This window comes from Dermacentor andersoni, chromosome 1, assembly GCF_023375885.2.
Source record: "Dermacentor andersoni chromosome 1, qqDerAnde1_hic_scaffold, whole genome shotgun sequence".
Classification (NCBI taxonomy): Eukaryota; Metazoa; Arthropoda; class Arachnida; order Ixodida; family Ixodidae; genus Dermacentor; species Dermacentor andersoni.
Genome location: NC_092814.1, coordinates 132663102 through 132679154, shown reverse-complemented (window position 1 = coordinate 132679154; position 16053 = coordinate 132663102). Strand labels below are relative to the sequence as shown.

General features: G+C 45.2%; 1 protein-coding gene across 2 annotated transcripts in view; it reads right to left on the bottom strand.

Moving 5' to 3' along the window:
* Positions 1–206: 206 nt before the first annotated feature.
* Positions 207–16053, bottom strand: part of LOC126544266 (MARVEL domain-containing protein 1-like) — a 130116-nt gene continuing 114269 nt past the window's right edge. For both annotated transcript variants that reach the window (XM_072287167.1, XM_072287170.1), the window contains 2 exons: positions 3931–4065; positions 207–2178 (listed from right to left, as the gene is read on the bottom strand). In XM_072287167.1, the coding sequence (XP_072143268.1) occupies positions 2062–2178; positions 3931–4065 (252 nt within the window). In that variant the 3' untranslated portion in view covers positions 207–2061. The remainder of the gene's footprint in view (positions 2179–3930; positions 4066–16053) is intronic.

The window sequence follows — 16053 nt, the reverse complement described above, 5'->3', positions numbered from 1 at the left end:
CGGCGTGCCTTTCAGTTTTTATTTTCCTTTGTGATACCAAACTACGATGAAGAGTTTGGTATAAGACATACAAGGTATAGCAGAGTCATTTGCACGGCCGCAACGAGCGGCGCTACGCTTTCGATGACTTTTATTTCTCAGTGAGCATTGGATTAAGGGCAAGAACCACAGTAAACCGGACTGAAGGATGCAGGCCAGGCAATATATAGAAGTGCACGATTGTACGTGCATTTATTTCATTTCAGTGCGACAAGAATGACGAGTTCAGATATTTGTTAGTGCGTAGATGTGTCGTCAAATAACCGCAATTATTAGATCGACTAAGCCGCGCGGTCTCTGCGCCGGAACACGATCAACATCGACATGCGTCTCGTTTTCGTCGACAAGAAAGCGAACTGTTCTGCCACGAAGCATATCAAGTGGCAGAAGTACTAAGTAGGGCGGATTAGCAATGATATCTTAAATAGAGGCAAACATGCTGCAGCAAGGTAAACACGGAATTATTGTACCTAGCAGTATATACAGATATCTCCTGCATCAAACAAGCGCTTAAAATAAATCTTGTATTTTCTGAACCCGGATTCTCAACAAGGAACGATGATATAAAGGTAAACCTTTGTATGCACACAATATACACTGTTTTGGGAAACTCCGCACAGCGTTCGTTGTTTACTGGCGTCTATTAAAAGAGGAAGCGCACGAAAATTGAAACAAAACTGTATACACGTGTGCTTCAACTATAGGTTACCAATGTGGGGACTGTGCTAAGCTTGTGAAACTCCGTGCAACACACTGGCTTTACAATATTTCGCAGTGAGTCAACCCTCAAAATGAGCTGTCGTGGTGGTACTCCTTTGGAAGTAGTTGTGCACCTACTCCAACTCGGACGACGGTTCAACAGAGCTCTGTCTTCAACAGCATTATCCTCAAACCTGCCGATATACAAATACTCCAAAAGTTTAGTAAAGGGCTAACACATACTTCTATCAACTCAGCTCAACGCATCTTGAGCCTGTTTATAGCTATAGTGGAAAAAGAAAAAACTATAACCCGACACTCGCAATAATTCGGCATTTGTAAATGTTTTTCTTTTGTTTCACGTTATTCGTATTTCTAACCGAAACCGCATCAAATTAGCTTTTCTTATCATATCCCTTGGGCTCGGGCACCTAACAATTTGTTCTTGAAGAGAGGAGGGCGATAAATACCGTCGCTATTTCAACTTCAATAAATATCTCAATGGTAGGCGTGTCCTCGCTGCCCAAAATGCCGAATAGCTAATTCAAGGAAAATAATGCAAGAACACAGCCAGGTACTTATCTAATGGTGCTAAAGAACAAGCCGTAAAAATATGCCGCCACAGGTACCCAATGAGGGAGTCTCTGTGTCTTCGCTTGGTTACCAGCGACTGTGGCGCCTTGCAGTGCCAGAATTACGCACACGCAATGGACGAAAGACGCTTCCCTTGATCCATTGCGCGGAGGTATAACCATAATGCCCCCGAACGCGTCGGAACCCGCTCCCACCATTGTTAGCGCGAAATGCAACTTTCACAAGTACTCAGGCAGCACTCAGTTTTTAATAATCTGTTTGAGAATCTCATGACGGCACGCCAATGTGTCAGCGAGTTCGTTATACAGTCTTGAGGATACAAAGGGATGGGATGTATACGTGCCGGCTAAAAGTAAATGTAACCGCCACGTACTTCACGTGAGTGAAAACTTGACTGGTCGCAATTAACGAGATGACTACAAGAAATATAGTTGCGAACTAAAAAAAAAAAAAAAAAAACACGCGCAGAGTAATATTCTTCTCTCTCTCGCTTGGTCCTTCAACTCGAGTAGAAGACGGCGGGCTATACAGACAGACGGTGCGCTCGTAATTAGAACCGCAAGCAGTGTTGTGTGCGGTCCGTGAGTGCTGCGTCTTCTCTGTTAGTGCGTGGGTAGCCGTGGCCCCCCTCATCTCGGCTCTGGGCGAGCAAAAAATAATAATAAAAAAACTGGGGGGAAGCGTCCCGAGGCAAGAGGCGTCCACTTCTCGGCGTGTCGCTGGCCGTTCTCAGTTGGTAGGGCGCGGCGGTTGCGGCGGTGGCGGGGGCGGCCTAGTCGCCTTCCAGTCCTGGAACAGAAGGAATGCTCCGGCTCCGTACACGATCGCCTGCAGCAGCCCGAACACCTGCAGATGCGACGGCACTACGTCAACGGCCGCATCTTTGTGCGCAACCATGCGAACCAACATGATTTCATACAACAAAATGTACTTCAGACCATATAACCCGCTACTCTGTAGAACATGGCACACAATTACATGCCAATTGACCTTGTAATGATCTTTTTTCTCGGTCTTCCCCGGATAACCCTGCATGCACTACGCGGTCTTATAAAAAATTCCAGCGGGCGCTTCTTGAGTTGTAACTGCTTTAAAAAAAAATCGCTAGCAAGGATACAGAACTCTCTTGCATGTGTTTGCAACAGTACACATAGCGCCCTCTCTTTACGTGCGAATATAAAAAGCGGAAAGGGGCCACTGATATGACGCTAGTAAAACATTGTACACTGACTATGATGCTTCAGCCAGATAGTGTTTCCTGCAGGGTTATGGGAATTCGGAGAATTTAAGGGGGTCTAACCCCGCCCCGAAATGGTTATCTCTGGGTAAGAGCTCCCGCGCTTTTACCCTCCCCGAACAGCGTGGCACACGTGTGCCCCAGAGAAGTACTAAAAAAAAAAAAATTACGCCCTTATGTTGTGATTCTTCTTGTGAAAAGTGTGCACTTTCATCAAGCTTTTGAGGTCATATTGTAATTGCACATTACACATTTCGCGGGCATAAATTTCTTAGTGCATATTTTCTCATTCGAATGATCCGTTTAAATCTATACTCTGAATTGGCTGCTGACACCTAAAAAAAGAAGGCTAGCAACATGCGATAGTGCTTCTACGAGCGTGACGAAAATGTTCAACAGGGACCGAAAACTGCCGGGCTAAAGCTCGGAGTCTGTCACAGTGCCAGTGCTGGGAATGTTGTTTGTGATTCTGCATCCTAAAGACCACCAAGTCATCATTCTAAAGCTTACTACCGCGATTAATGGCTCAAAGAATGGAATTCGTAGCTTCGTGCTGGCTTCAAGCGGACGCTAACTTTCCATTTCGCGGATATTCATCACCTTGCGTACTTAAGTTACACTCATTTTGGCTAATATTAAAATTTTTTTGTTGTCTTCATTTACCTCGACTCCTTTTATGACTTATTACCCAGTGTCAGATCACAGCTGAAATGCCTTGAGTCGGCAACCGCCCCTAAAGGTTCCACGGTTTTACGGTTCATGAACTTGGTGACTGCATAACTATACCTATAGATCCTTTTCATGCTTACAGAGTTCCCAGAAGTCTTCCCGTTAATCCCTCCGGAACAACACGTTACGATAGCCTATAAATTCATAGGACCCTCCAACTGGCACCAGTTTTGCTGCAGAGTAAGAGAGTTTCACAAGTGAATTGTATTGTTAAGTGCAAAGAAATAACATACATGAGCTCGACGCACGGCGCACATTCTTTATATCAGAAAACGTCAAGAATATGTGGTTACAGTATACTATGCGACAAAATATTTCTTTTCTTTTGGAGGGGAGGGGGGGGGGGGGGGGCTAACTGGACTGTCATAAATGTCTGACCAGAAGTTCTCTAGGGTCATGTACGCACTGCTGCCACATCGCGGATGCAAAGGGTCTACATAGCCTAGAAAAATGAGCTTGTGATGATGATGTTGATGTAGATGATATGCGGTGTTTTGTGGCGCTAGGGCCAAGTATGACCAAAGAGCGCGAGGCCAGTGTTAACGACATGTCAATGGAGCGATGAATTACGAGAGGTTGTGTCGCGAGGCCAAAGAAAGAAAACGTCGAATGCACAAAATGAGTCTACTTACGCCAGCAGCGATGTATTGCCCGTTGAGAGCACTGAACATCGTAGGCCAAGTTTCGTAGTAGCTTGACTGCGACACCAGCTGCGTTACCGATGCGATGATGTAGAGGACGACAGCCGTCACCGTGTATGCCAGCTCCTGCGTGAGGTAAGAAGCGTTACGAAGGAGCGAGTGAGAAATGGCATAACGGGCCGCAGCGTTCTCGCGTGAAGCGAGGCCATCAATAGAGGGCGCCCAGCGAGGAACCCCCTCAACGTGTGCTTGCTGCGGTAAATCTGGGGAAACGATGGGAAATGTTGTATTAGAATGTGAATAATTCTACCCAGCTGTCAGTTTAGGCTCCTCTGGCCTTCTCGAAGCCATTAGGTTCAAGAATAGCAGGGGAAAAGAGAACATGTCCGCAATAGAGATTAGTAAAAGGCGATTGGAGGTTTGGTTGCAGAAAAGTAGGGAGATCACAAACAGCGGAGGCATACAAAAATAATGTTTCCAGTAGCTGTTCAGAAAGTTTGATGCTGGAAATTCTTTGTGTGCGTTTTCCTGAAAAAGAAAAGAGCTAGGCAAGCTATTAGCAACAGCTTGGTGGCGAAACCCGCCGCCCCCTTTCAAAGGGGACGCCCATAGCAAGGGCGCCTTCATGCAATTTTTGCATGTAGTGAACGTGAAGAAGGGCACCGGGGGGGCCCGAATTTTGTTAGGCATAACCAAATGAGGCCGACAGACAATTAAACCAAGGAAAGTATAGGGGAACTTACGCGTTTCAATTGCATGCAGGTTCACTTACCCTCCATGCAAGAAAAACCGCGCATTCTACTCAGCTCATCTTTCTAGCGCGTATTTGTGGTACAGCAGTGTTTTTCACTATTTGCGCAATATTTCTTTCCCACAAATTGGAACAGAGAAGTAACTGGCGCGCCTGATAGGCACCAGCGTGTCCTTGCACACATGTATTAAATATTAAAAAAAAAACGCGTAGCGCAGTTGTGATACGTTGCTATTAGGTTTTGCTGGCCCCCCGCCCTCAGGCGAATGTATACGTGTCTAAATAAATAAATAAATACAAAATTATAGCTCGTGTAATCACGCTCATAGTTCTGGAATTGAGCGATATATCTTACTTGTGGCGGGAAATATCGAGCGCCGACCAATCGTTGAAAACACGACGTTTCATCCCTGCTACGTACGGGAGCCTTGGTGCCTGCTACGTACGGGAGCCCCCGTAGTCAACGTGAACAAGGCACACGTACGTGTACTATAGCAGGGCCGAAACGCCTTTTATTTTCAACGACTGGTCGGCGCTCGATATTTTCCGCCATCAGTTTTTCAGACCAGACGGATTTCCGTCGAACCCTGCATTTCGCTGACTTATCTTGCGGCAATCCATCACAGCTATACCCGGGCGAAAGCTGGTTTTTGACTTGATAAAGTAAGCGCCAAGAAGAGCAACAATAAACCAAAAGTGGTTGTCTTCATCATTATCATCATTTATTATTCCCTTAAGGGCCCCATGTGGGGTATTACATAAGGGGGGGGGGGGACAATAATACAAACATCGAATGAATGGTCATGTACAAAGCAAAAAAAAGCAACAACTGAAAAGACACTAAAACGAACAGGTTTTAGCATAATTAGTTGCAAATGTGGGTGGTTAGTAACTCTCGAAATTTCGAAGGGTTTCGCTCTACAACAACGGATTCCGGGAGCGAGTTCCATTGTTCTATTCCAACGGGAAGGAAGGATTTGTTGAAAGCGTTTGTAGAACCATGAAGGCGTTGGATACATAAAGAACTGAATAGACGATGTGATGAGCGCAGGGGTGGAAATAAAAGCGAGGAACGAAGGTCACGAAAGTTATAGTACAATTTATTGAATTGGCAGAGTTGCGAAATTGTACGTCTTGATGCTAAAAGGGGTAGACCAATGGATAACTTCAAGTTAGTAACGCTGATAGTGTTGTCATAGTTCGATAAGATAAAACGGGAGGCACGATTTTGAGTAGCTTCTAAAGTGTCAATCAAGTACTTTTGATGCGGATTCCAAATTGTAGACGCATATTCTAATTTGGTACGGATGAAAATTTCATATGCTAGTTTACGAATCGACGGAGGAGACAAGGATAGGGATCTTTTAATATAGTTAAGGGATCTTGAGGCATCGGCTGTTATTTGTAGAACGTGGTTCGACCAATTTAGTTGGTTAGTGATGATAACGCCGAGGTAGTGGTAACTGTCGACCTCAGATAAATGCACAGAGCCCACAAAGTATATAAATTTGGATATAGCGCGTTTACGTGATATATGCATTAACTTACATTTGGAGACATTTAGTTCCATTATCCAGCGTGAGCACCACTTGTCAATAGAATTTAGGTCATTTTGCAGAATAGATTGGTCAGTGTTAGTAGTGACACGACGGTAAATAACACAGTCATCGGCGAATAGACGTATTGTGGATGTAATATTGTCTGTTGGGAGGTCGTTAATGTATATTAGAAAAAGGAGTGGGCCGAGGACGGATCCCTGTGGTACACCCGATATTACTTTGGTAGTACCTGAACAGCAACCGCCAACACAGGTGAACTGGAGGCGATCTGTCAGGAAGCAAATGATCCATGATAGGATTAGTGGGTCGAGGTGAAGGCATGAAAGTTTGGACACTAGTCGGTGATGAGGGACGCGATCGAAAGCCTTTGAAAAATCTAAGTAAATTACGTCAGTCTGAAATAAAGAATCTAAGTTTAGGTGGAGATCTGTGGTGAATTCAAAAAGTTGTGTGTCGTATGATAAGCCAAGACGAAAGCCATGTTGTTTGCTAAAAAAAAAAAAAAGAATTTCTGTCGAGGTGGGACGCTATATGGGAATATATGACATGTTCTAAAAGTTTACAGGCAATACATGTAAGTGAGATCGGGCGATAATTGGATGGGTCGGAGCGCTTACCAGATTTAAAAACGGGGGTTACTTTGCTTAGTTTCCAGTCTTTGGGCATAGTTCCCTCGCTTATAGACTGGGTAAAAATGATTTGTAATATCTGGCTAATAATCACGTTAGTGGCTTTTAGTATCTTCACCGGTATGTTGTCAGGTCCGGGGGAGCTAAATATTTTAAGTTTATTGATTAGGCTCGCGATACCTTCAGCAGCATGGGAGGCATTTCAGTGCCGCAAAATCTTGGTAAAACAGGAATGTTGGTGGAAGATTCACAAGTGAAGACGGCAGAGAAGTATGAATTGAAGACGTCAGAACGCTTTTCAACTGGAACATGGGACTCATTAGGATTAGTTATGGTAATGTTATGCGACTGATTTCTACTTGGTGCGAGTATTTTCCCAAATTTTTTCGGGTTTACACGGATGATATTGAGAAGATCCTGGTGATAAAATTTTTTTCTTAGAAAGCTTCAGAAGGCTGTTGTACTCGCGCAGGCAGATGAAATATTTCTTCCATTTCTGGGCAGAACCACATTTTTTTGCCACTCTGAAAAGGCGCTTTTTCTTTTGTGCTAGTCTTTTTAGTTGGTTTGTGTACCAAGGCTTTCCCATGACACCACGAATGCAAACAAGGGGTACGTGATTATTGATTAAGCTGAGTAGCTTTTGCTTCTACAACAGCCAGTTTGCGTCAACAGACCTTCTGAAGGCAGTTTCCTTGAGGTATTAAAAAAAAAAAATATTCAGTTCGCTGTTATTTTTGGAAAAGTCAGCTTTATTGTACTACCGTATTAATTTTATTGAACGCTGTTTGATTGGAACTGGGATATGCAAATTGAAAAGGACAATGCTGTGATCGCTCAGCCCATTGACACATGCTATCGACTGAATGTATTCGGGTTTAGAAGTGAGGACCAGGTCAAGGGTGTTTGAGCCACGTGTAGCTAAGTTTACTGTTTGTGTAAGATTGAAGTTTAAGGCTAAATCAAGGAAATCTGGATGATGCTGTTAGATTGTTCCAGTTTATATTCTGAAAGTTAAAATCACCACAAATAATATAGTTAGCACGTGGGAATTGAGAGGTTGCATCTAAAATGACAGTGTTAGTTCGTCGATAAAGGAAGCCCCTTCATTGATTACATATGGTATAGTGTCCACGATGGTATTCTATACTCATGGTTCTGATATTTTGCGGTTTGAATATGATATATAGATACACGCTCTCAGTAAAATTCCACTTATAATGCTATATAGGAGAAACTGGGACATACTTATGTGGTATAGTTCGACATAGCGGCGCTTGGATGTGGTCTTCGTTTCTGCGGCCCATTGTGTACTTTTGACCTTTTCTTTTCTCTTTTTCGTAAAAAGTTGTGTTTTTCTTGTGCAGACCAGAGCCACCGGATAGCGGCCATATAGTATACATATATGCAAAGCAATGTCCGTTCACGCGGCACACACAAACACCGCATGACAAACGAGTACTCGACCCAGTACACCACAGCCGCACACATATGTCAGCGAGATGTACGTGTTAGTTTGATCACTTTACAAATAGAGTTGTGTGATGATGATTGTGAATTCATGACATACAAATTGGGCAGATCTTTTCTCTTATTCCAAGTGTATTTATGTCCGTATTTCCAAAGGGCGACATTTGTCGCATCGTGTTTATATACTAGATTCAGTAAACCTTGGCAGACGCCGTGGCGTTCGGCTATTGAGCGCAAGGGCGCATTTACGTTCGTTTCTCGGTTGCGGCAGCCGCATATATACAGGATGTTTCACGTAACTTGAGCCAAACTTTAAAAGTATGCAAATGCCACTTAGCTGGACCGAACCATGGTAATGCTGTTTGCCGTCGCGCTGAGATACTCAGATTACTTTTTGCATTCCGCCTAGTTATATACTTAGTTTTAATTGATTATTGAACTTATTCTCAAATATTATAATCAGGTTAAAATTGTCAATGAGAAAATTGTACAGCGACATGAAAATGTCCCGATACAGCTTTCTGTTGCTCAATACGTGCTCCATAAAAGTGTTTTTCCGAGTGTGAAAGTCGCGCGGCAATTTTGCGTGCATTCGCAGGCTTCTTTCACGCTCGTAAGAACACTCTCCTGTAGCACTTATATTGAACATCAGAAAGCTGTATCGGGAGTTTTTCATATTGCTCTACAATTTTCTCATTGACATTTTCCATCTAATTATAATAATTGAGAAGATGATTCATTACTTTAAAATAATTACGTAATTAGGCGGAATGCAGAAAGGTAGCCTGAGTATCTCCAAGCGTCTGCAAACAACATTACCTTGGTTTGGCTCAAGTTACATGAAACATCCTGTATATTGATCGAGGCGAAATGAAAAAAATGCCTGTTAGCACGTTAATTATTCCCAGTTGACCGCAAACAATAACTTAACATAATTTTATAATAACAATAATTTTTTTCATTATTTGGTTTTCACGTCTTCAAACTTTCAGGAAATTTTACATCACTATTTGCGGATGGAGAGCGACCCGGTCCTCGAGGGCGGACACCCACTACTCGGCACTGTTACGATCGGCCAGCGGGAGTGGTGACCTTCTAGCCTCTCCTGGCCCACTGCGGCGAATCGCTTTGTTAAGCTGACATTGCATCCCCCACGGTATACCGGCGCCCGGAAGGCGAGACACGTTCGACGGACCGAGTATTTTTAGCTGGTTCACTGTCGCCTTCACGGACCAATGGGAGCAAGAAAACTGGAAAAGGGTGTTCTACAGTGTTCCCCCATGGACTCCGGTAACCGCCATGGTCGTTTGACAAACGCACCAGCTAACTGCGGGGTCATCCCAGGAATCAAGACGCGCCAGCTTGATTCAAGCGTGACAGCACCTGTCTAGGAAGCCTCCCTCCTTATGTGTGTTCAGTGAACAAAGGTGCGGGAGTGAGTGCGTGAACTTTGGAAGCTCCGATTGGACGAAGGTTGGAGGGCAGTTTCCCTGGCCTAGGGATCTAGGGAGGAAAGAGGGGGTTTTAAGCAGCCGTTTTTGGTCCCTCGGTGTGCTTCACTGCAGTTATGTTAGACTGATGAGATGTAACGTTCTCCACTCTTTATATAAATATTGTAAACGAACCCAGTACTGCTCGTTCTCGATGAGAGCAAGTTGCTCCCTTCAACAACGTCCTTATTGTGGATGAGTCGGACGACGACATGGGCCAGCTGCTCCTTTTGACATGCTCGACCCCAACTCTTACGACACGTAGGTCGGCAAATATGGTGCATATAGAATGATAACTGTTTGGTCAGACGTCTGCATTTCATGCAGGGTACCGCATATAGGCAATTGGTTGTTTAATAAAATAAATAAATAAACATAAATAAAGGATATTAAGGGAGAAAAAATGCTCCTAGCCACACCGTAATTGCATGTATAGCTTTGGCTGCTGGCACCTAAGCGGTGATCAGCGGAGGGGAGTACAAGGTCATGGAGAGAGAACAGCAGAGAGTAACAGAAGGCAACTATTGACAAATATATGCAACGGAGTCGGAGGTGTATAAAAGCGCGGTCTTTGCCACACTGCCGCCAATTATGGAATGTTCACAAACACGTTCGCGTAATGAGGGCGACTTCTGTTTTGCCTTACGCACCGAATCTGGCGTCTGCGCCGCCGCATCTTTGTGACATTAGGGTCCCTAGAAATTCTAGGGACCCTAGTGACATCACGAGCTGTCGCTCGTCCATAACGATTTCATTTATGACCGACGTAGGCGGACGTGTTGAGAGCGCTACATGGGCTCTTAACAGGAGCTTTTTTCTTTCTTTCTTACAAGGGCACCCTGGCGCAAAGTTGAGGAACTTGTACTAGACCTATACGAATACACATGCATTGCCCACTGGTGTCACGGCGTATATCCGACACAGCGGAGTCTCTACGCTTCCGCTGAAAAAGCGGCCTATAGACAACCGAGCAAGTGGACCATGAAAAGCAGGCGACGCTTCCACACCGCGAATCGCCGCTGATTAGCGCCCTGGTTGGTGCATTGTGGCCGAGCAATGAACCGCGTAAACACTTCGAGCTAAGAGCGGCGTGGCCTTGTCGCTCTCGAAAGCTGACCGACCGACGATGCGTGACCGCCGAGGGTCGCGCTCTCCGCCGACGCCCCCATCCGCGCGCACACCCAATGCGGAAGGGTGTCGAATCGCAGGTCGCAGCCCTGACGGTGTCAGCGGGTCGCACGCGAAGCTATCTTGCAAAATAGACTCAGCACAGGCGTTTACATTTTTAATTTCTGTTACGCCCGCAGGGCGTACTTCGGCAATTAATAATTAAAAAAATACATGAAATGTTTTTCCAACCTATGTTCGGCGCGGTGGTCGCAGCGCTTGTTTCGTACCACGCGGTACTCGCACTATAAGAAGCATTGAAATGCTTTTCATGTCGTTGCTGGTGGTTTAGGTTAAGATGTTGGAACGTAATTTAGCCATTATTGTCCCGTCGGCACAGCGCCGCGCTGAAAAAACAAACGTTGGAAATAAGACGTCTCATGTGAACACACTAGTACACGTTCTTTGGTGAGTTCGTGCGAGCTGCACAACATGTTAACTCCAGCGCAACATAGACGTAGAGAAAGAAGCCAGTCGCATCGCGTCACTTAGTTTTTTCGCTCAAATGGAATTTCCGCTCAAGTACGCATGCTGCCGAATTGAGATCGCGCGCTTTCATCATTAGCTTATTTAGGCGTACCTTCAAGGACCCGATGCAGCCGAAATTAATCTGGAGCCCTCAATTGGTGGAGAGCACGCTAACACTCTATCAGTCAAAGTAGGCTGCCCGTCGCGCTTCGACATACGTATAGCTGGGCGTTTTGCGGCAGAACACAGAGAGTCCGTGCACATCGTGTAAACCTTAATAAGGGGCACACGGAACACCGCGGCTCCAATGCCACGCTTCTTGTGTTTCCCATTATGTTAGCTCGCGCGTATCCGCTACTATTTGGGTTCAAAGCACCGCTACTTGGTGAAAATTACGCTTATGGGGTGTCATGAGTAGTAAAGTCATGCCAAACTAAAGCTATTATGGTACAATATTAATCACTTAAGAGTTTCAACGATAGAATCAGTTTTGCAGTGGCACACTTCCCATGTCCGCCATAGTGGCCCGCGAAGATTCGGCCTTCGGACGCGCAGACTGCTAAACGAATATTTTACCTCTCTGCCACTCCGCCGATGCTACACAGCAGAGAAGAATGATGCGTGTGGAGGGGATGCTCGCGCCTCCAACTGCTATATGATTGGCTGCTATGCTATGAATGGCTGATGCCACACTCTTCAGCTTACTCACAAACCACCGAGGTCAGACATCCAATGACGTCAGCGGTAAGAAGTGATAGGCAGGATAGGAGAAAAAAAAAGTCGCGTCTCTCCACTTTGCCACCGGGGTGCGCTACCTCCACAAACAAAGACCAATCAGAGTTGTTGACGTCATCGTTGTTTCAAATCATGGCTGCCCGCCATGTTTGCTTAGTGGCTATGGTGTTGGGCTGCTAAGCATGAGGTCGCGGGATCGAATCCCGGCCACGGCGGCCGCATTTCGTTGGGGGCGATATGCGAAAACACTCGTGTACTTAAATTTAGGAGCACGTTAAAGAACCCCAGGTGGTCAAAATTTCCGGAGTCCCTCACTAACGGCGTGCCTCATAATCAGATCGTGGTTGTGGCCCACAATTAAAAAAAATCATGGCTCCTTCACACTGGAGGGGATGAAAAATACAAACAACAAAAACAAATTTAGAAAAGCAAGAATCAAAAATGGAGCATTGCCTAACAGAACTACAGAATTTTAATGAGAAAAATTTGGAGTCATAACTGAATAAGGTCTTCTACTTCTCAAAAGGAGATTGCCCTCGCGCATATGAAATATTAGAGAGTTTTAGTACTTCGCCATGACGATACGTACGCAGCACGCAAGCGCTTTGTGGAACGTGACAGCGCACGTCACAACAGGGCTTCTAGTACACGGGAGTGCCCACCTATATAAGCGTACGTAAACCTGTTACGTAAACCATCTGAAAGATAAAAATAAAGCGCTTGTTGTCTGCAGCCAAGTCAAGTCAATACAAATGTGTTAGCCAAATTTTTAGCCAGATGTTGGCACAGTAGCCGGATTGTGAACGTGCGCTCGCAAAGACACCTCACCGGAATTCTGCACCTGCAATCGAATCCCATCGCGCAGGATCCTGAAATCGGTTCTGCGCGTTGAGTTCATGCAGCAATGCCAAATTGTAAGCCATCGAAAAATAGACCCTTCCGCTGGTCGCCTTTGACGCCGTAATATTGCGCAAACCACCAGTCTGATGCTGTCCCGAACAAACGAAAACTACGAAAGCAGCACGCGATCGCCCTCCATGTACGCGCGCATGCATGAATCGGATGCGTGTCACGTACCACTTGTGTTACGTTCTGCACATGCGCACTATGTAAAACGTAGCGATCTTGCGTATACGCAACGTACGCAGTACAAAAACTGTTCACTTACTCCAATCGATAGCTCACGAAACGGTGCACGACTCGCTGCGCATAATATTGCGCCAGCTACGGCGCCACTGCTTTGCATAATGCACGAGCAAAAGTGCAGCTTTGGGAGCTTGAAAAATGCCGCTTTGTAGCTCAAAACCATGTGCTGCTGAGGTGAACAAGAAACACCGTATGTTTCTTGTATAGCGTTGCGCAAACAACGCCGTTGCAGACAGCCCGTAACAATAGGCGACTGTCGCGGTGGTTGGCAGCGAAACCTTGAGGGATGTAGACCATGAAGGACATCCCATGATGTGGAACCACACCGCCTCGAAGCGAACAGCCTTTGCGACGCTGAAGCCCCACTCGACGCGTGTCAACAGAGAGCCGATTGCACCGCGTACGTTAATATTACCTTGTTAGGAACTAGCTGTCTTGACAACCCGTTCGTTTCTTTACTTGCCGGCTGTGTGGTTCCTCAGCCGTAGCCGCTTCCTTAGAGCATCCCCCGGTCGCAGAGGGGTTGCGGCGAAGGTGATTGGATGTACGTTGTTGACGGCATATAATGCCACCAAGGACGCAAAGCTATCAGGAGAGGGAAAATACAGAGACACCGGGAAGAGGATTGGGACGATGGCCTACGTTTCGGGTTGGTCATTTACTGCACTATAAGGGAACACTGATGAAGCCCTTCGCCCACAAAGGGAACGGACGTCAACAACGCCACCAAAGAGGTATAAAAACTGGTTTCGAAAAAAATATTGCAAGCTTTCGCTACCGCTATAGATTTCTTGCCCCGTATCAGCTGGTCCCTGCTTGTTATTACGTTCTTGGGCGATTACAGTGGGGTGCACATGGGCATGTTGGTATGTCATTTTGAAGATAATTCTTCTTCTTGCACAGGTACACGAGGAAAGACAAAAATATAAACAAAATACAGTGCTAATTATCAACAGCACTTTATTGCGGGAAATAACCTATTTATACATTTGAGCATTGACACATATAAGTAGTATGCTTATATGCATTAACTTGTAGAAACTGAACAGACGGTGTGCCCACACGATGTGACCCTACAGCATCAAAATAATTTCATTTCACGCGCCAACTTACGCTTCTTATTCACGACGATACAAGCACTAAACATAGGCTCACTACCACAATATTTGCGACGACGCGAGAGCCAGCCGTCACGCGAGTCTTTTACTTCAACCTTCTCTGGAACGGTCATTGACGCAGCGGCGGTGATTGACCTACGTACTCTTTCTCCACGATGGCGATACCCAATAGACAACATTGATAATACATATTTCAACGGTTTGCGCTGCCGCTCAAGTATGCATTTCATCCGAGAAAAACTTGGCGTACTTTAAAAACTTTATTACGGCCTACCCAAAGTGGTGTCCCTCAGGAAGTGAAACTATAGGTGAGCAAATAGTATCTCTAGGTAGTCTCTCCAGGTGAACCTGGAGAGAGTATCAATCGTTTCTGATATTGTGAAACACCAGATCGGCTGCGTGCCGCGATCAAGAACAAACGACGTGGAAAATTGAGGAATGGGGTCATCCTGCTCCACGACAATGCCCGTCCCCACGTCGCTGATGTGGTTAACACAAAACTGGCAAAGTTCAAGTGGGAAACGCTGCAACATCCGCCATACAGCCCAGACCTGTCGCCTTGCGACTTCCTCATTTTGGGGCAATTGAAGAAGCAGCTCAAGGGAACCAGATTCGTGTCGGACGATGACGTGAAAGATTCACTTACAGACTTTTTGAAGCAGCAGCCCAAGTAGTTTTATGAGACGGGAATCACGCGACTCGTTAGTCAGCGGGACAGATGTCTAAATGCTCATGGCGACTACTTTTAAATGAAGTACCCCGTTTGCCATATATTCGCAATAGCTCACTTTAATTCTATAGACTCGCCCTCGTATATTTTGCAGAACTCCTTCTTTTTATATGTGCTCTCTGTTGCGACTATAATTTCGGTGCAATTACTCACAATACACGACCGGTGACAGCTGCTCCTGCGCAATACACTGGAACAAAGGACAGCGGCATTGAGATTTTTTTATCTGGCCGTTGCATATGTATAAAAATGTAAACATTGTTCTTGAATGACAAAGTTTCATTAAAATATTCGTCCTCAACTTGTTCATTTCACGGCCTTTGCGTTTTTTTATATCGGCGGCATGCACTGCTTTGCTGATTTCGAACTGATATAGTTCTAAAGTTCGTGTGATATTTGCATTACTTATTAAATAGACAAAAAACACGGAAGCATTGATATCAGTTATTTCGGGCACAATTTTTGGGACATACGAGTACATTCTATTATGAAAAAATACATATTTGACTTATCTTGACAGTGCGTAGCGTTCATGAATTTGTTTGTAGCATCTTTGGCAATGGCAATGCACTTATTATTCAGGTATTTGATTCCTCGACAAATTCTATAAGGAGGAGGCCGAGCTGCAACGTGACCCCCCCCCTACAAGAACGAAATTTCTGGCTACGTCACTGTTGCTAAGGTATCGCAAAAGGATAGAAAGTTGGGCAAGTTGGTACGGTAACATATTCTTGGTTTGTAGCGCGAATACACACACATAGAAGCAGCGTTCGTCCTGTCTTCTCCTAGTCTGTGTGTGTGTGTCACTTCACGCTACAAACCAAGAATATGCTAAGGTAGCGGTTCTATAC